Here is a 27,237-nt window from a genome sequence, read left to right as displayed (position 1 = left end):
GACAGGTTCCCTTTTTATGACAAGATAACTACTTAGTATTCCCTGGTGTCCAGTGGCTCCATGTTCCCATCTGCCCTCTTCATGTTGCCTCTTCTCTGTTCAGGTGTGTCTTCTGCAGGATCTTAAAGTTGGGTGGGTTGAAAAATAATCCTGAAATCACGTGGTCCTTCTGTAGCCTGTGTATGAAGTTATAGTCTTCTATTCTGACAACCAATGTTGACAACTTGGCTTGTTTCCGGCTGTGTCCTCTCTTCATCTGCTTTAAATTTTAAGTCCTATATCATTTTCTAGGTGAAAAAGATGAACAATTATAGGTTACCTTAGGCACTTAACTAATTTTGGCCAACATCTGCCCATAGCGATATAAGCGTCATGCCCCCGGTACATTGAACACCATTGCTCCAAGCTGCCGACATATCCAAGAAGGCAACCACTGATAAAAGTATTTGGAGGTTACGTAAAGGGGTTATCCAGCTTGGATAACTCATGTCCACAGGACAGTATATGAAACTTTATTATCTGACCTCTGTGAAGAGTGTCTCATAGTGATCATTGCATAGATGGGCATCATTATGCCTTTGGGTAAGCGTTACCTATGCATAATCTTCCCTAATAATGCCCCTGGGAACCTGTTTATTTCTGATAGAGCACTAAATGCCCCCTCTTCCCATCCCCATTGAAACTCTGTTTGATATTATAGTTGGAATACCCCTTTAAAGTGACTTTCCAGGGTGAGAAAAGCACAGCTTTTTTTTTTTTAAACCAGTGCCGCCACACTTGTCTGTTTTGCAACTGATGCTATTAAATTGAATGTGACTTAGCTGCAACATGTGAACAGGTTGGGTGCTGTTAGCCATTTGTAATCCTGCATAGTTATTAGGTAAACAATTAAAGAATTGTAGAGTATTGGAAGGACGTAATATTTAATGCCATTATTTTCAAATAAGGGTATTTTAAATCACTCTCTTAGGAATCCCATCAATAAGTCAAAGTAGGTACAAAACAAATCAAATTTTATTTAGAGGACCCAGAATGTTAATTTTAATAGGGACTGTGTAATACTTTATCTCACCTGCGGTAGTGCTATAGGGAAACTGAACACTAATTGTCAGGTTCCCCTGTAGAGCATAGGCAGACAGGAGGACATGCTATGATTGGTTGACATACAACCCGTTTAATGGCACTGTAGTTAGTGTGTAGACTAATGTTACTTTGGCCTTTTTTTCCCTTTTATGCTTGGTGTGGATATGCTCTTTGTTGAGTGTGTTTTTTGCGGTCAGGCGCAGACATGCCACTGTCCATGTGTCCCCAGTGCCTCTGTCTCTCCTCCCCTCCCAGCTGGCATTGTCACTCTTCTACTGTCCCCTCCACTGTCAGAGCAGATATGGCATCTTGGAGTGTGGCTCGTCTGACAGGCATGTCCTCGTTGTGTTGTGTGCTATGTGTGTGGTGTAGTTTACCTTTATATTTGGGTTTTACTTTCCGCTTTCTGCTTAGACCATGTTCCCTCTGATTTTCCCATCACCTTCTTTACATTACTTTCAAACTTCTTATGCCCTTTATTGCCTGCTATCCCTACTATCCCCTATTGTAGCTCGGTCTATCCCGATGCCTACTGCTTTTCTTCTTTCTTCCTGTTATAACCCTCAGTCTCAGATGTGACAGCTCCACTCTATATATATCTGAGGGATATAAATAAATTGTCTCATGTGTGGGTGAAACCGAATATCTATAAGTGTCCTAAAGAGCTTATTTATGGACCAGCTTCATTATAAATCTGCGCAGTCCATTGAGCAGCAAATCATGCGTCTAACAACTGGAAAGTGCAATATATCAGTGTATATACCATGTACCGTACTTTCTTATCTATCTATCTATCTATCTATCTATCTATCTATCTATCTATCTATCTATCTATCTATCTATCTATCTATCTATCTACATTATCTATCTATCTATCATCTATCTATCTATCTATCTATCTATCTATCTATCTATCTATCTACAGTACCTATCTATCTATCTATCATCTATCTATCTATCTATCTATCTATCTATCTATCTATCTATCTATCTATCTATCTATCTACAGTACCTATCTATCTATCTATGTATCTATCTATCTATCTATCATCTATCTATCTATCTTTCTATCTATCTATCTATCTATCTATCATCTATCTATCTTACATCTATTTATCTATCTATCTATCTATCTATCTATCTATCTACAGTATCTATGATCTATCTATCATCTATCTATCTATCTCTGTCTGTCTATCTACCTACCTTATCTATCTAGTCTTTCATTTTTTCTTTTCTCTCCTTCTAGCCATACATCTTTTATCTTTCTGACTTTTAGCTTTCTACTGCTTATCAAATTAAATGTAAGCAAATAAGCTAAATAATTGAATAGCTCACAAACTTTTGGCTTGTTACAAAGTCTTAAAGTGAATCTGTTGCCAAGTTTTTGCTGCCTCATCTGAGAGCAGCGTGATGTAGAGAAAGAGACCCTGATTCCAGCGATGTATCACTTAGTTTACTGGATGCAGCAGTAGTGATACAATCTTCTTCGGTGAAGCAGAGCTGAGAAAGCTGCCCCCGCCCACACCAGGCTTTCTATGTATATTGTCTATTGACAGTGAGCTGCTTATCACAGGAGTGGGCATTGTCAGAAAACTTGGCACAAGACAGCTAGTCCCAGGAATGGTAATATCCTGCTGATTAAATCTTAATTGTAAGTAAACAACAGCACACAGCCTAATAACACATCACTGAATTCAGTGTTTTAACTCCTACCTCATGCAGTCATCAGATTACATAGCAAAAGCCTGCTGACAGATTCCCTTTAAATTGATTTTCTTAGACACTTCTGGCATATCTATGGATACATCATGACATAAATGTATCATACATGCAGGGTCCTGTCTCATGGCACCAGGAAATGTAGAGGCTCCTAGTGGTAATTGAAGAAAGCTGTATATTTACAGTGGAATGAGATGGGCCACAGTTCTTGAAATAGGTGGAGGCCAGGGTTGCCAACTATCCAGAAATTCCAGGACCGTTTGTAAAAATAGGGCCCATTTTTGCATTGTCCGTAAAAGATATTTAAGGCATCCATGATTTTTTTGAAGCTAAAGAGAATGATACAGATAATGATACAGTCCTTAAACATGCTGTATCTCTATCTACAGTGGGGAAAATAAGTATTTGATACACTGCGAATTGTAACGGGCTTGGTGGCGGTGGAACCACTGTGCCGTGATCCGAGGAGAGACTGGAGGGGCGTGACTAGAGACCTCACCAAGTCCGACCTCGGATGTACGGCAGCATGACGATACTGTGATCCGAGGAGAGACGAGGGCGTCGGGACCAGGTGCTACTCTGGGACTGACCTCAAGACGATGGCAGCTGACCCCAAGGGACAAGGAGGCAGGCACGGCCAGGAATGGTAGATAGGCTGACACCACTGGATAGTGACAGGTACGCCAGACACACAGGCAGGCAAGTACAGGTGGGCATGACTGGAGTATATGCAGGCTGGTGCAGGTGAACACAGCTGATAGACAGACAGGCAGGTGGCACAACTGATGGACAGGCAGGCACGGGTGATGGATAGGCACTCGGGCACAGCTGATGGATAGGCACTCGGGCACGGCTGATGGACAGGCAGGCGTGCATGGCTGATGGATAGGCAGGAACTGCTGATAGGCAGGCAGGCACGACTGATAGACAGGCAAGCGGGCATGGTTGATAGACAGGCAGGTATACAGGATACGAGCACTGGGACCTGAGAACTAGGAAGCATGTTAATAACAGACCTACAACATTGCTCAGGCACCTACATGTTGGAGGAGGTGCCATAAATAATAAGTGTCCTCCACAATTGGCTGGTGACACTTTAGGACAGCGTGCGCAGCCCCTTTAAGAGATGGTTAGCGCGCATGCCTTAAGCACAGTGCCCAGGGATCTGTGCTCGCACCCCAGGCACTCGCATGCCCGGAAGGAGGAGGAAGTGCGGGACGGGTGCCACAGCAGTGAGTGAGCCGGCGTCCCTGCCGGGGAAGAGGGACAGCGTGCAGGGACGCCGATGCTACACCAATTATCCACGTTTTTCCACCTACAAAGAATGGAGAGGTCTGTAATTTTAATCGCAGGTACACTTCAACTGTGAGAGACAGAATCTAAAAATATTCCAGAAAATCACATTGCATGATTTTTACATAATTAATTCGCATTTTATTGCATGAAATCCGTAAGTATTTGATACAATAGAAAAACAGAATTTAATATTTGGTACCGAAGCCTTTGTTTGCAATTACAGAGGTCAGATGTTTCCTGTAGTTCTTGACCAAGTTTGCACACACTGCAGCAGGGATTTTGGCCCACTCCTCCATACAGATCTTCTCCAGATCTTTCAGGTTTCGGGGCGTCGCTGGGCAACATTGAGTGTCAGCTCCCTCCAAAGATTTTCTATTGGGTTCAGGTCCGGAGACTGGCTAGGCCACTCCATGACCTTGGAATGCTTCTTACAGAGCCACTCCTTTGTTGCCCTGGCTGTGTGTTTTGGGTCATTGTCATGCTGGAAGACCCAGCCATGACCCATCTTCAATGCTCTTACTGAGGGAAGGAGGTTGCTGGCCAAAATCTCGCGACACATGACCCCATCCATCCTCCCTTCAACACAGTGCAGTCGTCCTGTCCCCTTTGCAGAAAAGCACCCCCAAAGTTTGTCCCATACATGGGACAAATACCGACACACCGTGACCAGATCACATATTACCACCACATAGTGACCGAATAATACCACATGCAAGGGACAAATACCGCCACAACATGACCAGATCACATATTACTACCACATAGTGGTGGAATAATACCACATACAAGGAACAAATACCGTCACACCATGATCGGACTACATATTACCATCACATAGTGACCGAATACTACAATAGTGATCATTAATAAAAAAAACACAATAGTAATGTTGCAATAAGTGCCATTATACACAAGAGCTCTGTACATAGTATACAGTGTATAGTGTAAGTGTACAGATAACACACTGACTGACCGGTGACTTCTCTATTTGAAGTCCTTCATCTTTGCTTTTCTTGTTCATCCAGCACAGACCGCCATTACTTCTTCCAGCCAGGACTCGTCCCTGCATAAAATAACACAGTTATCTAGAGCACCGCTTCCAGAGCACATTCCCCTATTTTTCCCCAACTTCTACACTGCACCAGATGAAGAAAAAAAAGCGACATAGTGCCGCCCTGCACAGTAACAGGACCCCCCTCACTGAAAACAGTATCCTCAATAATAAAATACATCACAGCAGTAATAATATAATATTTAATTAGCCCCTATAGTAATAATGTCCCACATCCTGTCCCCATGTCTCCATCCTACCCCCCATTATCTCCATCCTGCCCCCATTTGTCGCCATTCTGCCCTCAATGTCTCCATTCTACCCCCATTGTCCCCATCCTACCCCCATTGTCTCCATCCTGCCCCCAATGTCTCCATCCTGTCCCTATCATCTCCATCCTGCCACCATGTCTCAATTTGTCTCCATTCTGCCCCCAATGTCTCCATTCTGCCCCATGTCTTCATCTTGCCCCATGTCTCCATTTGTCTCCATTCTGCCCCCAATGTCTCCATTTGTCTTCATCCTGCCCCCATGTCTCCATTTGTCTCCATTCTGCTCCCATTGTCTCCATCCAGCCCCCATTTGTCTCCATCCTGCCCCCATTTGTCTCCATTCTGCCCCCATGTCTCCATTCTGCCCCAATGTCTCCATCCTGTCCCCAATGTATCCATCCTGTCCCCAATGTCTCCATCCTGCCCCATGTCTCAATTTGTTTCCATTCTGCTCCCATGTTTACATTCTGCCCCCAATGTCTCCATTCTGCCCTCATGTCTCTCCATTCTGCCCCCATGTCTCCATTCTGCCCCCATGTCTCTCCATCTTCCCCCCATGTCTCCATCCTGACCTCATATTGTGTATGTAAACTTTTGACTTTTCAGTAAGTAATAAAAATGCCTTAAAACATTCTCTCTCTCTCATTATTCTGGCATTTGGCAAATATAAAAAATTATGGTAATACTAATTGACCTAAAACGGGAAAGGTTTATTCTGATTTCATGTCAGATATTGAGAAAAACATGCATATGTGTATTTTCATATAGTGTATGTAAACTTCTGGTTTCAACTGTAGATAGATATATAGATAGATAGATAGATACGTGCACCATAGTAATGGTCATCACCATCTTGACCCATTGACACACAGTAATCTATTATGACAAGTAAAATATAACGCCCACAGATTTGACATGGCTCTCCTTCCCTCCCTGCCTAGCATCTCTCTGGTTGTGTCTCTTGGGTTGCCTCTGTGATCAGAATGTCTACCCCTCGGTGGGCTCGCTGTTCGTACACAAGATGGACACGCAGGATTACCATCAGCACTTTCTGAACAAATCTGGTGAGTCACAAACTGAAGCCTGTACTATTAAAGGGAATGTTTGGTGGTTACAAAATTATTTTACACACATCCTATACTTTTAAATCAATAGGGAGTGGTGGGGGGCTCCTAGCCAATACCCCTCTCTTAGAGCAGGGAGCAGCTAAAAAGAGGATCTCTTGCTCTTGAGCGCCAAGTACACCTGTGCATTAAATGAACAGACCATTGATTCCAATGGGAACTCTGTAATCATCCACTTTACAATGATCACGGAAGGTCTCAGGAGCAGGATATCCTGTAATAAGACCTTTGACAGGTGACTCTTTTTTGTAGAAAAAAAAAAAAGAATATTGCCTTTAATTAAAAAAGATTTGCTTTGCGTAGCATGTTGAGGAATTGCATTATGAGTAATTTCTTTATTTATTAGAATCACTGGAGAACTAGAAGGGAGTCGAATCCCTTCCTGTTCCTTTCTGGTATAGACAACATAATAATGGCATCATTTACAGTGGCCTATATTCTGTTAGTGGACTCCGGTATTAACCCCTTTAATCCCCAAACCTGTTTTAACCTTCATGACCAAGCCAAATTTTACAATTTTGACCACTGCCACTTTATGTGGTAATAACTCTTGAACGCTTCAACGGATCCCACCCATCCTGAAAGTTTTCTCATGACATATTGTACTTCATGATAGTGGTAAAATTCCTTCGATATGACTTGCGTTTATTTGTGAAATTTTTTTTGCAAATTTAGTGGAAATGTAGAACATTTTGCAATTTTGAAACTTTTTTTGCCCTTAAATCAGAGAGTTATGTCACACAAAATTGTTAATAAATAAGATTTCCCACATGTCTACTTTACATCAGCACAATTTTTGAAACATAATATTTTTTTTTAGGAAGTTATAAGGGTTAAAAGTTGACCAGCGATTTCTCATTTTTCCAACAAAATTTACAAATTCATTTTTTTAGGGACCACATCACATTTGAAGTGACTTTGAGGGACCTATATGACATTAAACCAGCAAATAAAGTAGCACTCTGTAGCATTATAGTATGTAAACATGATATATATGAAATTTAAATTAAACTACTGCTCTAGAAAATAGAGATAAATGAGAATTCTTAGCGCATAAACTGACCTTCACTTCCTAAACAGAAAACTGGTGTGTACAGGTGCTTACTAAGAGTAGCCATCTCCATCTTAGTAAGCACCTGTACACACCAGTTTTCTATTTTGGAAGTGATGGTCAGTCTTTTGATATTTGTGTACATAGGCTTTCTGACTGAACACTCCATCCATAATACTCAGGCTGTTTTAATTATCGCAGGATCTTACCTTCCCATATACATGTAGACTTTAGTCTAAGAGAGGATTAATACTAGGCAGGTTCCCAGCAACGAGAGTCGCCTTACCATGGCTACTGTGTGCACATGAATTGGCCAATTTATGCCCAAAATATTCTCAATTATTCCTATTTTCTAGAGCAGTAATGCAATTCAAATTTCATATATTTCATGTTTGCATACTATAGCACTTTATATATATATAGCACTATAGTGCTACTTTATCTGTTGGTTACAGTATATATGGAGATGGCTACTCTTAGTAAGCACCTGTACACACCAGTTTTCTGTTTTGGAAGTGAGAGTCAGTCTTTTGATATTTGTATACATAGGCTTTCTGACTGAGAACTCCACCCCTAAGCCTCAGGCGGTTTTAATTATAGCAGGATCTTACCTTCCCATACCCATGTAGACTTTAGTCTAAGGGAGGATTCACACTAGATAGGTTCCCAGCAATGAGAGTCACCTTACCGTGGCCTCCGGGTACACATGAATTGGCCAATTTATGAGCTAAGAATTCTCATTTAATTCTATTTTTTAGAGCAGTAATGCATTTCACATTTCATGTTTGCATACTATAGCGCTACAGAGTGCTACTTTATTTGTTGGTTATATATGGTATATTCACAGGAATTAATGGAATGTGTAAGGAAAAGATGAACATTTAACTTTTTTTCACAAAAATTTTACTTTAGACCCAAATTTTTCTTTACACAAGGGTAACAGGAAAAAATGGACACCAAAATTTGTTTTGCAATTTCTCCTGAGCATGCAGATACCCCATATGTGGAGGGAAAACACTGTTTGGGCACATGGCAGAGCTTGGAAGGGAAGGAGCTCCATTTGACTTTTTTAATGAAAATTTGCTGGAATAATTATCGGACACCATGTCGCGTTTGGAGAGCCCCTGATGTGCCTAAATAGTGGAAACTGCCCACAAGTGACACCATTTTGGAAACTAAACCCCGCAGGGAACTTTTCTAGATGTGTGGTGAGCACTTTGAATCCCCAGGTGCTTCACAGAAGTTTATAACATTGATCCGTGAAAATAAAAAAATCACATTTTTACCATAAAAAATGTTTTTTAGCCCAAATTTTGCATTTTCACAAAGGTAACAGGAGAAATTGCTCCACACAATTTGTTGTGCAGTTTCTGCTAAGTATGTCGATACCCCATATGTGGGGGAAAACTGCTGTTTGGGCGCAGGCACGACTTGGAAGGGAAAGAGCACCATTTGACTTTTTGAAAGCAAAATTTGCTGGAACAATTAGCGAACACCATGTCGCGTTTGGTGAGCCCCTGATGTGCCTAAACAATGGAAACCCCCACAATTAACACCATTTTGGAAACTAGACACCTTATGGAACTTATTTAGATGTATGGTGAGAACCTTGAACCCCAAGGTGCTTCACAGAAGTTTATAACATTGAGCCATGAAAATAAAAAAAATCACACTTTTCCCACAAAATGTTTTTTAGCCCCATATTTTTCATTTTCATAAGGGTAAAAGGAGATATTGCACCATACAATTTCTCCTGAGCACTCTGATACCCAATATGTGGAGGAAAACTACTGTTTGGGCACACAGCAGGGCTTGGAAGGGAAGGAGCACCATTTGACTTTTTGAATGCATAATTTGCTGGAATAATTAGCAGACGTCGTGTCGCGTTTGGAGCGCTCCTGATGTGCCTAAGCAATGGAAACCCCCCACAAGTGACCCCATTTTTGAAACTAGACCCCACAAGGAATGTATCTATATGTGTGGTGAGCACCTTGAACCCCTAGGTGCTTCACAGAAGTTTATAACGTACAGCCTTAAAAATAAAAAATCATATTTTTCCCACAAAATTTTTTTTATTTTCACAAGGGTAACAGAAGAAAATGGAACCTAAAATTTGTTATGCAATTTCTCCTGAGTACGCAGATACCCCATATATGAATTTATCTAGATGTGTGGTGAGCACCTTGAACCCACAGGTGCTTCACAGAATTTTACAACATTGATCTGTGAAAATAAAAAAATATATATTTTTCCCACAAAAATGTTGTTTTAGCTCCAATTTTTTTTATTTTCACAAGGATAGCAGGAGAAAATGGATTCCAAAATTTGTTGGACAATTTCTCCTGAGTACACTGATACCCCATATGTGGTTGAAAACTACTTTTGAGGCACTGCAAAACTCAATAGAGAAGAAGCGCCATATTGGAGTTCAGATTTTGCTGAACTGGCTTGAGGGTGACATGTCACATTAGCAGAGCCCCTGAGGTGCCAGAACAGCAGAACCCCCATAAGAGACCCCATTTTGCAAACTACACCTCTCAATGAATTCATCTAGGGGTGCAGTGATCTTATTGACACCACAGGTGGGTCACAGAATTTGATACCATTGGGCAGTGAAGGAAAAAATAATTACATTTTTACCACCAAACTTTTGTTTTAGTCCCAGATTTTACATTTTCACACTGGGAAATGGGTAAAAATGGCACAAAAAATTTGTGCCACATTTATGCTGAATGTAGAAATACCCCATATGTGGCTGTATAGTACTACAGTGGGTAAGGAAATTATTCAGACCCCTTTAAATTTTTCACTCTTTGCTTCATTGCAGCCATTTTTTTCTCATTAATGTACACTGATAGGACTTGATTTGGAAAGGCACACATCTGTCTATATAAGACCTCTCAACTCACAGTGCATGTCAGACCAAATGAGAATCATGAGCTCAAAGGAACTGCCCAAGGAGCTCAGGGACAGAATTGTGGCAAGGCACAGATTTGGCCAAGGTTACAAAATAATTTCTATATTACTCAAGGTTCCTAAGAGCACAGTGGCCTCCATAATCTTAAATGGAAGAAGTTTGGGACCACCAGAAGTCTTCCTAGACCTGGCCGTCCAGCCAAACTGAGCAATCGTGGGAGAAGAGCCTTGGTGAGAGAGGTAAAGAAGAACCCCAAGATCACTGTGGCTGAGCTCCAGAGATGCAGTGGGGAGATGGGAGAAAGTTCCACAAAGTCAACTACCACTGCAGCCCTCCACCAGTCGTGCCTTTGACTCGCCCCCTGGGCCGTGGGGCACTCGGAACCGGGCAATAGGGAGACGATGGGGGTAGTAGTGGCGACCCGGTCCCGTGGCTCAGGGTGGTCAGACCAGTGGCAGTCTTTTAGATGTTTTAAGTGATGTCCGACTACGCCACCCGTGGATTGCGGTTATTAGGAACCGCCGCTGCAAGACAGTCCCCTGAGGTTGATGGTGCGTGCAGCTGAGATTATATATCTCCCCACGGGAAGAGTGTAACCCCAGGGCAGTGCGGTGGATGGTGGGGGTGATGGTGCAGAGAGTCCCCGTGCCGTTAGTGCTGGAGGAGCGAAAGAGTACACAGACAACGTACTGCAGTCCAATGTCTTTTACTCACAGTTCAGGTGCTCCGGGTCACTTCTGCGCAAGCAGTGACCACCCAAGCCGTGCAGTGTCCACCAGGTGAGGGGCTCTGTCAACCCCCAGGCAGTTCAGGAGCATGGCACAGGACCCCCTTCAATCCTTTCTCTGGCCTGCCTCACCAGTGACCCACTTTTGTCCAGCTGCCGCGGATCTGCGCGGGTAAACGTGGGCCCCGTCCCCCGCTGTCCTATATGGTGCCTTCCTAGCAGGTTTGATGAGGTGTCGCACTAATAAATGATCACGACCTCTGGTCTTTGGCTGAGGGTAGTTTCTCCTCTACCAACTTGGGATCCGGTACCCTTAATCTGCCTGACCCTTCACCCTGTATTCTCGTGGGTTCTTAGGGTCCCTTCTACCTTCTTGTTCCTGAGCCCTTCTGTTTCTTCCTCTCTTTCTTTGCTGTTCCTTTCTGTTTCTGTTCCTTTCTGTTCTTGTTCCTTTCTGTTCCTGGCCCTCTCCCCAGGCCTGCCTCATGGAGCTGGGCCCAGACTGAGCCACAGCTCCCTGTTAGCCCTCTCTGGCCGAACTCCTTCTCTCTCTTCTCCTCCTGCTTGAACTGACCCAGAACTAAGATGGTGTCCACCTTTTATACTTCCCTCTAGAAACATGAGCCCAGGTGACCAGCAACCAATGGGCTCCTATCTACGCTCAGGAACCAACCCCTATCTGCTCCTACATCACTGGGTATTCCTCCCCCCTCCCCACTCCAGCCAGGGACATGGTCTGTCGTGCCTGCATTTCTGTCTAATGGGAGCACCGTTGAACTGTCCCTCGGAAATGGGGTGAGTGTGCTGTATGCAGCTAACTGAGCCCTGGTCCATACTCCATCCTTACCCGGGAGTGGAATATCACACCTCTGCAGAGGTGCAATACCCCTGTAGCGTCCGAACCCTCGGGGCGCTACACCTTTATGGCAGAGTGGCTCGACGGAAGCTTCTCCTCAGCGCAAGACATATGAAAGCCCGCATAGAGTTTGCTCAAAAACACATGACGGACTCCCAGACTATGAGAAATAAGATTCTCTGGTCTGATGAGACGAAGATAGAATTTTTTGGTGATAATTCTAAGCGGTACATGTGGAGAAAACCAGGCACTGCTCATCACCTGCCCAATATAATCGGAACAGTGAAACATGGTGGTGGCAGCATCATGCTATGGAGAGTTTTTCAGCTGCAGGGACAGGACGACTGGTTTCAATTGAAGGAAACATGAATGCGGCCAAGTACAGAGATGTCCTGGATGAAAACCTCTTCCAGAGTGCTCTGGACCTCAGACTTGGCCGAAGGTTCCCCTTCCAACAAGGCAATGACCCTAAGCACACAGTTAAAATAACAAAGGAGTGGCTTCAGAGCAAATCTGTGACCATTCTTGACTGGCCCAGCCAGAGCCCTGACTTAAACCCAATTGAGCATCTCTTGAGAGACCTGAAAATGGCTGTCCACCAACGTTCACCATTCAACCTGACGGAACTGGAGAGGATCTGCAAGGAAGAATGGCAGAGGATCCCCAAATCCAGGTGTGAAAAACTTGTTGCATCATTCCCAAGAAGACTCATGGCTGTACTAGCTCAAAAGGGTGCTTCTACTCAATACTGAGCAAGGGGTCTGAATACTTATGACCATGAGATATTTCAGTTTTTCTTTTTTAATATATTTGCAAAAATTTCTACATTTCTGTTTTTTTCAGTCAAGATGAGGTGCAGAGTGTACTTTTTTTCATAACTGTAATTTTTATTAACATTTTTCACATATTTTTAGGAAACATAGAACACAGAGAAGTCATTCACATTTTCATATCAGAGAAAACACTTAGGCCTCCAACCCGTCGGCCCATTAGAGATCACTTTAAAGCTTTCAAATTCAAATATCTGATATGACATCCATTTTAAATAACAGTCCATAAAACACAGAGAAAGAGAAAAAATAAAAATAAAAAAACTAAGACAACACAGAGAGAAGGAAGGGAAAGGAAGAATGATATAGACAAAAGATCAAAAAACAGTTGGTCATTCACTACGCTGCGCCCAATAGTAGTCCCATGGGGCCCATACTGTCTTGAACCGGTCCATCTTTGCATTAAGACTTGCGGTCAAGGACTCCATCCGCCTCACATCACAGACCCTAGCGTAGTACTCTTGTCTAGAGGGTGGTGAGTCCCTTTTCCAGCAAAGAGCAATCATACATCTCGCTGCTGTCAACAAGTGGAGGAGCAATTTGGAAGAATGTTTACCCATTCCCCCAGGGGTCACATTGAGAAGGAAAACAGAGGGCTCCAGAGAAATCTCTGTAAATAGCACCTCCTGAACCAGTTTTCTTATTGTTTCCCAAAAAGGAACTATTTTGCTGCAGGTCCAGAAAACATGTGTCAGAGTGCCGACAGATGATCCACATCTCCAGCATATACTCGGGACCTGTGGGTTCATTTTATTCAGGATATCCGGCGTATGGTACCAGTGCATTAAAATTTTATATTGGTTCTCCTTGTATAGGGTGCAAATTGATGTCTTAGCTGCTTTAGACCATATTGTCTGCCATGTCTGAGGGGAAAGCCTCCTTCCCAAGAATCCCTCCCACTTAGATATATAGGGATGCTGGAAGATGGGTCCACCCACCGGTGAATTGATTATTTTATATATATCCGAGATCAACCCCTTGGTAGAGGGACCTCTCATGCACAGCCTCTCAAACTCCGTGGGGATGGACACTTTATATGAGCCAAACAGGGATCTTGCAAAATACTGAATCTGTATGTACTTATAGAATTCCCGATTAGTGATGTTAAAACTTTCTTTTAAATAATCAAACTGATGTATTACTAAGGTGTTTCTGTCCACTATATCCGCAAATCTAAATAATCCCGCATTGATCCAGGGGTGAACCATCGATGATTCTTGGCTCTGAGGGAGCAAAGGCTGAAAGACAAACGATATCACCGAGGAGTGTTTAGAAGAAAGAGGAAATCTCACCCTACAGGTGTCCCATATGTCTCTAGTGAATTGCATAGGGCCCAGTAAAGTGGTTTGGAGTTTAACAGATTTCTCAGACCACAGTAGTGAATTCGGATGAACTGGGGCTATCCATAATTTTTCAATTTCTGTCCACTTATTATATGCCCAAAGGGATGACCACGAAGGAATCCTTCTCAAGTGAGCCGCCCAATAGTATTTTACCACAGCCCTCCTTGTATTGTCTCCTCCCTGCCTGAAGGGCACAAACCCCACCTGATCCTTATGAATCATGTGCGGAAGCCAGACATTCAGTCTGTTTGCAAGGAGACGGGTAAATATTTTTAAGTCCGAGTTCAAGAGGGCTATGGGCCTATAGTTGGGGCAGTCAAGGGGACCTCTACCAGCCTTGTGAATTAACACCAAATATGAATGAGACAGCGAGCTAGGAATCGGGGTTCCCGTCAGGAAGGAGTTAAAAAGGTCAACCATATAGGGGAGTAGTATATCCGCAAAAGTTTTATAATATAGATAGGTCAAACCGTCCGGGTCCGGTGACTTACCCAGGGGCAAATCTTTCAAAATGTCAGTTAATTCCTCAAGAGTGATCTGTTTGTTAAGGGAATCTTGTGCCTCCGTCGAAAGAACTGGTAGACTAATTTTCCGAAAAAATCTGTCTATCTCTGATCGCCTATATTCTGGATTGCCTGCCAGTGGGTCCTGAAGATTATACAGTTTCTTATAAAATTTATAAAAGATATTTGACAATTCCCCCGGGTCATAGTGGGTAGCTCCCTCATCGTCTCTAAGAGCCTGAGGAGCCGCGGCCACAGAGCGATCCTGCAATTGCCTAGCCAACAAGGTATGGGCCTTGTTCCCTTTTTCATAATATCTCTGTTTTGAAAATACAAGCATCTTCTCCACTTTACGGATGGAGAGATCCTTCAATTTGTCCCTAGTGGCCAACAGCTTCCTCAGAGTCCCAGTTGACGGAGAAGAGGCAAATTTACGTTCCAGAAGGCGAATCTGAGAATTAAGATTCGAGAAAAGTTGCCTTGAATTTTTTTTAAGCCTCGCTCCCTCTGCAATACAACACCCTCTTATTACCGCCTTATGCGCTTCCCACAAAATAGGAAAGGAGGGCACAGATCCCAAATTTAGTTCAAAATACTGGGTTAAATGACCTGATAAAGATTTTCAAATACAGGGATCCTTTACCAGAAATTCATTCAGTCGCCAGTGACAGGCTCTGGAGGAACTGAGACCCAACTTTAAATTTAATATTACCGGCGCATGATCCGTCCATGTTATAGACCCCACCTCCACATTCTCTAGCATTCTAAGTGTGACAATATTAGCAAAAAAGTAATTGATTCTGGTATGAGTCTGATGCGGATTTGAATAAAAAGTGTAAGCTTTTTCTTTGGGATGATCTATTCTCCACATATCAAAAAGGGAATTTACCCCGATCAATTTTCTAAATTCCAATGATAATCAGGACGAACCAGCAGATGGAGGGTTCCCCCTCAAAGCAAGCCTATCATTTATTTCTGAGAACGGGATATTAAAGTCCCCCCCCCCCCCCACCAGCAATGCCCCAGGCTGCAGCCGTTGAAGGCTAGCTAGAAAATTGCGAATAAAGGGTATTTGGCCCGAATTTGGGGCGTAAATGTTGCACAATATTATTGCTTTGCCCTGAAAAAAGCCCTCCAATATCAAGAATCTACCTGCCGGGTCCTCATGAGATTTAGAGATTTGAATTGGACATAAAGATGATATAAGTATGGCCACTCCACCCTTTTTATTATTATTATAGGCTGAGTAGGCAAAAGGGTAATGATGCGCCGCAAATCTAAACGTCCCACTCCGGTCATAATGCGTCTCCTATAAAAAGGCAATGTCCACTCTCTGAGCCTTCAACTCCTGCAATGTGAGCCTTCTTTTTCTAGGGGAATTAAGCCCCTTTACATTCAAGGTGATCAACTTAACCATTGCTAGTGAGAAAAGGTGAACTACTGCTTATAATCATACTCACTGACAATCGTTGCAGCCTCTCGCCCCATAATGACCTGCCGTGGAGCTTCATGAATGACCCCTGCTCTCTTGATAAGGAAAAGAAAAGGTAAAAAGGAGGGAGGGGAAAGACAGTGGGATGCGGGGAGACACAGACTGAAACAAACCAACATAAAGAGAAAACATGTACAAATATCAATACAAATCAGAACAATTTTCCCAAGAGTAGCTCTTGGAGAAGGGTTGTTACCGTGGCACAAGGTGAGCCCACTAAGTTTCAAAAACGTACTATGCAGTTAAGGGAAATCACAATGTCCTTGCTATCCAACAACCCTTTGGAAAAATATATTGGAGGGAGTCCAGAAAAAGGGAAAAAAAAAAACCTTACTGTGAGACGAGAAACAATAACCAAAATCCTTGTCCCGAAACCCAAGGAACCCCACTGAGCATTTATAAACAGGTTGCCAAAGTGACACTTTAAAATATTCAATCATTTAAGGCATAGAAAAATATCAAAAATAAGTATTTCAGAACTTGACGTTGAGTACCGGCTTGTAAATGAAAAAGAGCGGTAAAGACAAAAAGTAAACCCTCTAGCGAAGCCGCTTATGCTCCGGGTTTTACAGTCAATCATAGTTATTCTTATGCACTCCAGAGGACGGGCCCTGCTCCCCAGGCCTGCGAGGTGTCGTTCCCTCTTTGCCCCGCCTCCCCACCTTTTGCCATACGGGAGGTGGAGCCTCCGGGGGGAGAAGATAGTCCCATTCCGGAATGTTCGGTGCTGTTAGTTGGAGGTCCCCACAAAACTTGGCCAAATCCCCCATAGAGTGGAGCGCTGCCGACACGCCATCCCTTCCGAGCTATTAAAGCAAAGGGGAAGCCCCATCTATAGGGAATCTTCTTATCCAGGAGCATGCTGAGCAGAGGTTTAAGATGCTTTCTCTTCTGCAGGGTAATTCTAGACAGGTCCGGGAAGATATGGATGTCCGCCCCCCTATACTTTATTGCTTTCTGGGCCCTTGCCTTGGCCATTATCTTTTCTTTCAACTCAAAGTCATGCAAGCAGCATATTACATCCCTCGGAAATGCTGTAGTACCTTTTGGCTTCAAGGCTCTGTGAGCTCTATCAAATTTGATTGAGGCAGGCTGGCTGTCACCCAGGGTAGAGTTGAAGATCTCCTGAAGTATAGCTCTGAGATCCCCCCCCCCTCCGACTCGGGGAGACCCCTCACCCGTATGTTGCTTCTTCTTCCCCTATTATCAAGGTCTTCAATGTGGGCATGCATATCCTGCATCACTGATTTTTGCTGGGTGGCCACTTGTTGTAGTTTGGTTACATGAGCTCTAGTGGTATTATGATCCAGTATTTCTATACGATTTGCCAAGTGCCTCAGGTCTTGTCTCACACAAGCAATCTCTGACCTGCAGGTATCCTTGACTTCCTTTATAAGGTTTTTGAAGTCTGTCTTGGAGGGTAAATTCTCTAGGTACTTCTGCCATGGGGGGCACAGGACTGCAGGCTCCCAACCCCCCATTCATCCTCAGTACAGCCAGGGGAAGAGGACAAGTCTCCACCCCCTTTACCATGGACAGTGAAAATATTCCCCTCTCCTTCAATCTCCCCGGCTGCCTGTCTGCTCCTTTTCCCATGGGAATGCATAGAGAAGGTCCCTCCATCTTCTGATGGGGGCTGGGGATGATCAGCAGCACATGCTGTTATCTGTGCAATTGTCTGTGGGGAGGAGGGGGAGGGGGGCTCTGATGTGCACCTCATGTGAGCTGCAACAGTCTTATTTGCAGAGGAGACGACTCCCACAGCTCTGCCTCGGCTTTTTGCTGTTATCTGCCCCTGAAAATCCACATCAGCAGGGGCTGCAAGCTGAGATTGGTTCCCACTCCCCTCACCTCTGTGCTCTGTCTGAGGCTGCTGCAGCCCGGTCTGTTCCAGCCAAGATGGCTCCGGGACACCATGAGGCGCAGAGTCCTTCTGAAGAAAGGTGTCCAGTGCGGTCGCTATCACTGGCCCTGGAGTGGATGCTGGTGTCCTAGCATGTCGTGGCCCCATGTGTGCTGTAATTGAGGTGAAAATGCCGGTACTCTGCCTCTTCTATGCCTCTATTGTGTTCAGCACAGCAGGAGCTCTTCACACACACTTCCTCTCACATTGAGGTCCTGGCCACGCCCCCGCAGAGTGTACTTTAATGAAAAAAAAAATGAACTTTTTAGAATTTATCAAATGGTTGCAATGAAACAAAGAGTGAAAAATTTAAAGGGGTCTGAATACTTTCCGTACCCACTGTACTTAGCCATACGAAGAGACTCGGGAGGGACGAAGCGCTATTTGCCTGCTGGAGCACAGATTTTCCTAGAATAGTATGCTGACTCCACAAACAGAACCCCTAAGTGCTAGAAGAGCAGAATCCCCCTTCAAGTGACCCCATTTTGGAAATTATACCCCTTTGGGAATTTATCTACAGGTGTAGTGATAACTTTGACTCCATGAGTGATTTCCAGAAACAAGCTGCAGTGGATGTTGCTGAGTGAAAATTGGAAACTGCCGTTGTAGTGACCAGTACGTTGTAGTTACCAGTATGTTGTAGTGACCAGTGCGTTGTAGTGCTCGTACTTTGTGCCCAGCTCATGCTTCTGGAGATACGCACCCGTAAATTAGGCGGGCTCTCATCACTACAGAAATTCCAAACATGTGGACGCTAAATGTTGTTTAGGGCTCAGAAGGGGGGGGGGGGGGGGGGCATTTGGATTTGGGAAAGCAGAATTCCCTGGATTTCTTTGGGGGGTCCAGGAGCCATAGTGCTTTTCCAGAGCCTTTGTACTACCAGCAACGTGGAAGCCACCTATATTTCCGTTAATAGATGACAGACCTGAGTGGGGGCTTTTTTTGTGGATTGATTTGAAGCTTTTGTTAGGAAAATGTTACATCCCCGAGGGATCCATTCACTAACATGAGGCAACAGAATTACTTTGGACTCTTTCTGGCCTCTGTTCAGCATTGTCCTTCTTTTCTGAAGTGCACAAAACTCTGGCTGACGGCACTTTTATGCATGACTAAAACAAAGGAAACCGCTGGATCACAGGTCAGACAGCGTCCACAGTGTCCCCATCTGCCTCATTATATGGAATCTTCTGCTGGGGGTTCCATCTGAATTACGTATTTCAGAGATCTACAGGAAAATCTCAGTGTAAGCGCTCAGCGTAGAGCGCAGGATAAATCTGCACTGAGCCTTACTGCGATCTTTGGGAGGCCGAATGAACAAATCAACAGCAGGTGAAGAATTGGTTTTATTTGTTTTTAATGCCGTTCCTCATATATAAGTAATTAGACAACTTTATTCTTCGGGCCGGTGCGATTACAGCAATACCAGATTTATATTGGATTTTATGTTTGGATGCTGTCACACACTAAACGCTTTTTTTTGCAAAACAAGTTTTTGCATCACCAGATTTTGAGAGCTATCATTTTTCCATGTTTCTGCCGACAGAGTCTTGTGACAACTTGTTTTTTACGAGACGAGTTGATGTTTTTATTGGCACCATTTTCGGAAACGGCATTTTTTGATCGCTTTCCATTCCGATTTTTGGAAGGTCGAATGAACAAAAATCAACAATTCAGGAGTTGTTTTTTATTTTTATTTTTTATGCCGTTTCGCCTGTGGTAAAATTGATAAGGCAGCTTTATTCTTCAGGTCAGTACAATTTCAGAGATTATTATTATTATTATTTATTATTATAGCGCCATTTATTCCATGGCGCTTTACATGTGATAGGGATATACATAACAAAAGCATTTACATAATCTTAACAAAACGAGTCAGCGACTGGTACAGGAGGAGCGAGGACCCTGCCCGCGAGGGCTCACAGTCTACGAGGGATGGGTGAGGATACAGTAGGTGAGGGATACCACATTTATATCTTTTTTTTTGTGTTTTGGTGCTTTTACGCAATAAAAACTATTTTATAGAAAGAACAATTAATTTTGCATCACTTTATTCTGAGATCTATAACTTTTTTATTTTTCTGCGGATGGAGCTGTATAGCAGCTTGTTTTTGTGCGAAAAGATTAAGTTTTCAGCAATACCATTTTTATTTACATTCATCTTTTTGATTGCGTTTTATTCCACTTTTTGTTCAGCTGTATGATGAAAAAGCATATATTTTTTGCCTGTTTTACTGTGTTCACTGAAGGGATTAACTGGTAGGACAGTTTTATAGGTTGGGTCGTTATGGTCGCGGTGATATCAAATATGTGTACTTTTTTTTTTCATAAAAATATTTATTTATGGGTACAATATATATATATTATTATTTTGTGATTTTTCCAAAAATATTTTTTGCTAATTTTTTTACTTTTTTTTAAACTTTTTAATTTTGTCCCTTTATAGGACTTTCACTTTCAGCAGTCTGATCGTAGTTCTAATGCATTGCAATGCAGAACTGACAGTCTGCTCTCACACAAACTTGTTTCATCTTGCACTGAGCATGATCTAACAAGTTTGCTAGTGCTTGGTGATCCGGATGTCATCATGACCCGGATGTTGTCACCATGGCAATGATCAGGTCCCCACGATGATGTCACGGGGGTGCCGATCGGAGGGCAGAGGGGGCTCCCTCCCTCTGCATCCCTGCTAAATGCTGCGATCGCTAGGGGGTTGAAATGGGCACCGCCCCTGGCACTGAGAGCTGGTTGTCAGCTGCCAGAATCAGCTGACACCCGGCAGCGATCGCGCGCGTACAACCTCTGTGAGCGCAAAATCACCTGGACGTATCTATATGTCCAAGGTCGGTAAGTACATACCGACCTGGACGTATGGATACGTCCAAGGTCGTGAAGGGGTTAAAGGCAATTTACAGATTACCGACTGCAACATCATTCAGCTAGTTGCATCTAAATTTATCTTAACCATTTACTGCAGCACTTGGGATTGGCAGCAACATGCCCCTCTCTCTGAAGTGGAAGTGTCCTTTTCAGGGCTGGTTTTAGACAAAGTGGGGTCCTGCACAAAAGTTAGAAGTAGGGCCCCAAATGCTAACATTTTGCACCATCACTTGAAGAAAAGCCTCCCCACACCATGATGCTGTCATCACCATGTCTGATGGTGGTGATGGTGTTTTCAGGGTGATGCGCAGTGTTAGTTTTCTACCACACATACAGTTTGACATTTAGCCCAAAAGTTCTACTTTGGTCTTATCTGACCACAGGACCTTCTTCCACATACTAGCTGTGTCTCCTACATGGCTTTTTGCAATCTACAAACAAGACTTCTTATGGCTTGCTTTAAAAAATGGCTTTCTTCTTGCCACACTTCCATAAAGGCCAGATTTGTGGAGCACATGCTTAATAGTCGCCCCATGGACAGATTCTCCCATCTTAGCTGTGGATTTCGGCAGCTCCTCCAAAGTGACCATGAGCATCTTAGCTGCTTCTCTAATTAGTGCTCTCCTTGCTTGGTATGTCATTTTAGGTGGACTGCTATGTCTTGGTAGGTTTGCAATTGTGCGATACTCCTTCCATTTGTGGATGATGGATTGATCAGTGCTCTGTAAGACGTTCGGAGCTTGGGCTACTTTTTTTTATAACCTAACCCTGCTTTACTCTTTTCCACAAGTTTATTCCAAACCTGTCTGGTGTCTTCCTTGGTTTTCATGATAATGTTTGGTCCCCAGTGTTCTCAAACAAACTTCTGAGGCCTTCACAGAACAGCTGTAGTTATACTGAGAATACTTTGTGTTGAAATATCACATAAAATCCCCCCAAAATACATTTAATGTTTGTGGGTGTAACATGAAAAAATGTGGAAACGTTCATGGGTTATGAATACTTTTTCAAGAAACTGTATGTATATATGCACAGTAAACACCCTCCCCTCCCCAACACCACAGTGCTACCATAATGGATGGCACATTTAGATCTCCTCTAGATGAGCCCACAATCATACCCTAACTATTGCTAAGAAATTACCCCAATGAATGACATTTTTTCAGAATGAAAATTAACAGAGCAAGCTCTGTGCAGACATTGGGCTAGCAAAGATGTCAAAACTGAAGCTTGCAGAATTATGAATGCGGCTCTGGAGTATAATACAGAATGTAACTGTTTTTTTTGGAAATCATATCTGTTTGCAGATGGTAAGATTATGCTGAAAGGATAATGTATGATTTAAAGGTGCATTTCAGTGTAACGATCTTCATGCAAAGTTGATGAAAATAAAGTTGTATAATTTAGGAAGATGAATTTGAGGTTGAGGGTTTAACCAGAAATTCTTCAATGGCCGAATATCAAAAATCCCCGAATGTGCTATATCTTCTTCAGTGCTGTACTGCTTATGTACTGGAACATTAGGATCGGACATGCGCCATCTGCTGTACAAATCGAAAAGTGAATAGAAAAGTAACAGATGATCAATTTGCACGTAGTGAAGCTAGGGGGAGCTCTACTCTGAAAGTTTCTCCCTAAGCCTTTGATCATGTAAAGCTTCGATACATTGGAGATCCCTTCATGGTACCTCATAGATAAGTATAAGAAATTGTAGGCTAGAGGTCAGGTAATGTCCCTATGTGGTTGCATTAGCGGCATACTCTTTATGTCTTTTTTTTTTTTAACCAGGTCGACCTCCCTCCATTTCCTTTCGTGCTAATTTGATGGGGTTCCCCGACCTGCCAAGATGGTTACGCTATACCCAGCGCTCTCCCTGGCACAGTGCATATTTATATGGCTCCCCTACCAAGCCTGGGAAACATGTCATAGAGGTATAGGAATTACACTGTGGAATCATCGTGGTAGTCGCCTCCGTATTTAGTAATCCCCCTGAAATCTTTCTCAATGATTGACTTTTACAGTTAACTGTATACAACCGGGACACCTTCGAAATCTTTAGAGAAAAGATTATTTTTAACATTCTTTCTGCAACAGGTAAGTGGCTCATGCTGCTCAGATCTATGGTTCTGTATGCAGAGCCCTTATAGAGCTTGTCCCTAGAGCTTGTGGGGGAAAGCAGTGTATGTAGTCGGGAGACCTCAGCTTTGCACACTATGCAGTGATAGTTCTTGGGTGATACAGCTCTGCTCCTTTTGGTGGTGCTGGGTTTTCGACCCTCACCAATTTGATTCTGACAAGTCGTCATTATCCAAGTCATGAAAACCCCTTTAAGGATCACCTTAAGCAAAGTGATACACTGTGTTGTACCTAACATAACAAAATGTATATGAAAGAGATAAGACATCATTCAATTAATACTTTATGCATAACGATATGTACATCATCCCAGGACAAGTCCATTGGGAGGAACAGGACGCAAGGACAGGCGAGAGAGCTTTCTATTTATAAAGGATAGATTATCTATCATTATATGTGTATGTATATGTATATATATAAAACTACTTTTTAACACTTTGGTTATAAGCGACATGTCCTCTAATGTTATCTGATTGAAAAAGACCCCACATATGGCCGAAACGTCGTTTGATGTTTGCAGTTCTTAGGCTTCATTTCTTGCACCTCAGAAAAGAGAGGGGCAATTTTAATTATGTGAGTTAGAACCTGATGGCCCTATACCGATGGATTAGGCGTAACAGCTAATATGTTGTTGATCTCTACCGTTCGGTGTTAGACAATCCGTCTGTTATTGACCCATTCATCTTGTTTGTTATCTCCCTGGTACTAATGCTTTCCTTAATTGTCCTTTTTAAGATGAGCCACCTTCATATGAGGCTGAATTTTTGATTAGCAATGTGGATGTGGAAGAGATGCTCCCACCAGAAGCCCGCCACAACTTCCAGGTCCCTCTACAGGAACTTTGGAACACCCAACGGCTTTCTGTCATGAACGTCACGTCGGCTCTGGACAAAGGGGGTAGAGTACCACTACCACTGCCCGGACTGAAAGAGGGGTATTTATACAGATGAGCAAGCGACGATTCTCACAGCCCAATTCAAATGGCTATTGACAATGATATATTACTGAGTCCAGGAGGGTGAGATCTGAGGAGCTGCGGATTAGAGTGAACAGTAATTTGTGTAATAGCTCAAAACATGTTGGGGCACATTAATAATGCACCAAACTCGGGCACAAAATGCTGCATCAAGTTTTAAACCCATTTGTTATGTTTTAAGGCTAGTTCACATGGTCCGGGTACACAGACCATGTTCAGATCCAAATACCCAGCCCAACCGTTAGATCTCCTGTCCTGAACCAACTGTTCATGGGAACACCCCTCATGGTAGATGCCCTTAGTCTGCCCAGAGAACGCTCACTTTTAGGTAGGCTTCACATAAACCCTGCACCAGTTCTGCCCAGTAGTCCTGGGAAGTTCAGGACAGGTGACAACTATGGATAGGTGGAGGCCTTTTTACAGATTTTACATTGGGGTCTCAAACCTTCAGTTCTTTGATAATCTAGGGGGTCATGTATTGTTTCTTTTACTCCGTTTATGCAGATTAAAGTTCACTGTTTTGTGGTGGTTTTTGGGGTGCACTAAATTCTTATAGTATTCCTTTCTAGTTTGGATCTTTAATTATAAGTCCATCTGGTGAATGTATGTGTTACTGTGAGACTAGGGGATTACAACTGTCCTCTGAAAAATCATTTGGCTATTAGTGCCCATATGGCTTTACATGCCCATACAGTACTATTAACCAATAAATATACACTCTAGAAGGACACATGGTTGGCGCTAATTAAAGAGAAAGGACCACCTGCGTGGCCAAGAGTCACTACTGGTAGTCATCCACATGACAGTTATGGGGGAGTCGAGAGCTTGGGTGTGATTATGAGGAATTTAAATTTTTTTAAATGACAATATTTATATTATATTATAATTATTGGAATGCCTTTTTAAAGGGGTTATCTGGGACTATTTCACTTTTTTACTATTGACCACAGAACTAACAGACAGATAGTTACTTACTACCTGTGTGTTGTACCTGGCGTAGACATCTGCCAGCACAGAGCACCTCTCCTGTCATCGATTCAGGGACTTCTCTTCTGCTCTCCTTTGTTACTGGGGCGTTACCGCTGACGTCATGCTGATTGACCACCGACTCCTGCTGGCTAACTGGCTGTCAGTCAGCATGACGCTGGCTATCACACCCCAGAGAAGCCCGGAAAAGGAAGAGCTTCTCTGTTCATGTGAAACAGCTGAATCGCCATCAGGAGCGGTCTGTGACTGTCCTGTGCCGCGACCGGTAGAAAAGGAAAGTAGTTAGTAACTACCTCCCTGTTAGCTTTTTGGCCTATAGTAAAAAAAAAAAAAGCCCAGTATAACCCCTGTAAGAGAAATGATTTATCAGCAGCACCACCTAGAGTATTTTAGACACCAAAAAATGATCTAGAATTTTAGTCTGGGGGGACACAGGAACTTTGGATGTGATCGTGGCCAAAGATAGTTACATCGCAGCATACTGCTAGGGAATGGGGTCGCATTACAATCCGCAAGACAAGCAAGTCGAAAAAAAATCCATCTAGTTCCAGCTTTGCTTTGCAATGAGACCCTATTCACCTGCATTACGCTGCAAGGTTGCGGGGTCTTACAGCACCTGTGTCGCAGCCAAAGTCGCCGTGTAGCACCAGCCTTATAGCCTGAGGTCTGCAACCTGCGTCTCTCCAGAAATTAAAGGCACGTCAGAGCATGCTGGGATTTGTAGTGTTGCAGCAGCTTGATAGCCAGAAGTCTATACTGACCTTCCTGCTTACCAGCAGAGGTTGTACATCCAGAAACGTCCCTTTAATCCTCCCAGCAGCAACATCTGTGCAGTATTAAAGTCTGCGCTTTCAGAAAGTAATCCTGTGCTGCATTAACCGTCATTAATGTCACTGCCACGTCCGCGCTCCTTTTACTTCACAGGACGGGCCTTTAATTACATTCAGGGTAATGCCAGGAATGCCATCTTCAAAGCGCATTTAGAATGTTCTAGTTAACATGTCATTGGAAAAATAAGCCACTCAGGGAAGCTCTGCTGGCCGTCTGTATCTGGGAAAGCTGTGTGACAACCAATATCAATGCCATCAATATCAAAGCACCCAGCTGAATACAATTCCTGCCCAGTAATGCTAACGATATATCCCCTTTTTTATATCTCTGCTTAGCAAGGTAAAAGTCTGGGAGACATGAATGATGACACATGGGAGCTGTCATAGCAGACAATAGTTATCACCCAACTTTATCATCCTCAGTTAGTAAATTCTACAATTCCAACAGCATTCAGTCTCCTCTAGGGGGAGCTAACTGTGTATGCATTTATACAGTAAGCACTGAGCTCAATGGGAGCTGTATACATCTGTATGTAGTGAACTCCCCCTAGTGGTAGCTGTGTTATATACATCTGTATGTAGTGAACCCCCCTAGTGGTAGCTGCGTGATATACATCTGTATGTAGTGAACTCCTCCTACTGGTTGCCTAATGATATACATCTGTATGTAGTGAACTCCACCTAGTGGTAGCTGCGTGATATACATCTGTATGTAGTGAACTCCACCTAGTGGTAGCTGCGTGATATTCATCTGTATGTAGTGAACTCCACCTAGTGGTAGCTGCGTGATATACATCTGTATGTAGTGAACTCCACCTAATGGTAGCTGCGTGATATACATCTGTATGTAGTGAACTCCACCTACTGGTAGCTGTGTTATATACATCTGTATGTAGTGAACTCCCCTAGTGGTAGCTGCGTGATATACATCTGTATGTAGTGAACTCCTCCTACTGGTAGCCTAATGATATACATCTGTATGTAGTGAACTCCACCTAGTGGTAGCTGCGTGATATACATCTGTATGTAGTGAACTCCACCTAGTGGTAGCTGCGTGATATTCATCTGTATGTAGTGAACTCCTCCTACTGGTAGCCTAATGATATACATCTGTATGTAGTGAACTCCACCTAGTGGTAGCTGCGTGATATACATCTGTATGTAGTGAACTCCTCCTACTGGTAGCCTAATGATATACATCTGTATGTAGTGAACTCCACCTAGTGGCAGCTGCGTGATATTCATCTGTATGTAGTGAACT

General features: G+C 43.2%; 1 protein-coding gene and 1 long non-coding RNA gene across 3 annotated transcripts in view; one reads left to right on the top strand and one right to left on the bottom strand.

Annotated features, from left to right (window-relative positions):
- Positions 1–26,038, bottom strand: LOC141272479 (uncharacterized). Its single transcript, XR_012322017.1, has 3 exons — positions 25,908–26,038; positions 5,075–5,164; positions 1–287 (listed from the first exon to the last, which is right to left on the bottom strand). It is a non-coding gene; the product is annotated as an uncharacterized lncRNA (long non-coding RNA).
- SGCA (sarcoglycan alpha) overlaps positions 1,324–27,237 on the top strand; it is a 31,353-nt gene continuing 5,439 nt past the window's right edge. The window contains exons 1-6 of one of the 2 annotated variants that reach the window (XM_073683251.1): positions 1,350–1,415; positions 3,195–3,483; positions 6,366–6,488; positions 22,836–22,978; positions 23,069–23,141; positions 23,919–24,117. In XM_073683251.1, the coding sequence (XP_073539352.1) occupies positions 6,446–6,488; positions 22,836–22,978; positions 23,069–23,141; positions 23,919–24,117 (458 nt within the window). In that variant the 5' untranslated portion in view covers positions 1,350–1,415; positions 3,195–3,483; positions 6,366–6,445. Of the gene's footprint in view, positions 1,416–3,194; positions 3,484–6,365; positions 6,489–22,835; positions 22,979–23,068; positions 23,142–23,918; positions 24,118–27,237 lie in introns of both variants that reach the window. The other variant, XM_073683250.1, reaches the window with a different exon arrangement.

This window comes from Phyllobates terribilis, unplaced genomic scaffold (genome assembly GCF_046119375.1).
Source record: "Phyllobates terribilis strain yellow unplaced genomic scaffold, ASM4611937v1 Scaffold_5__5_contigs__length_657084704, whole genome shotgun sequence".
NCBI lineage: Eukaryota > Metazoa > Chordata > Amphibia > Anura > Dendrobatidae > Phyllobates > Phyllobates terribilis.
Note: the sequence above shows the minus strand (reverse complement) of the source record. Positions and strands in the feature narration are given on the sequence as shown.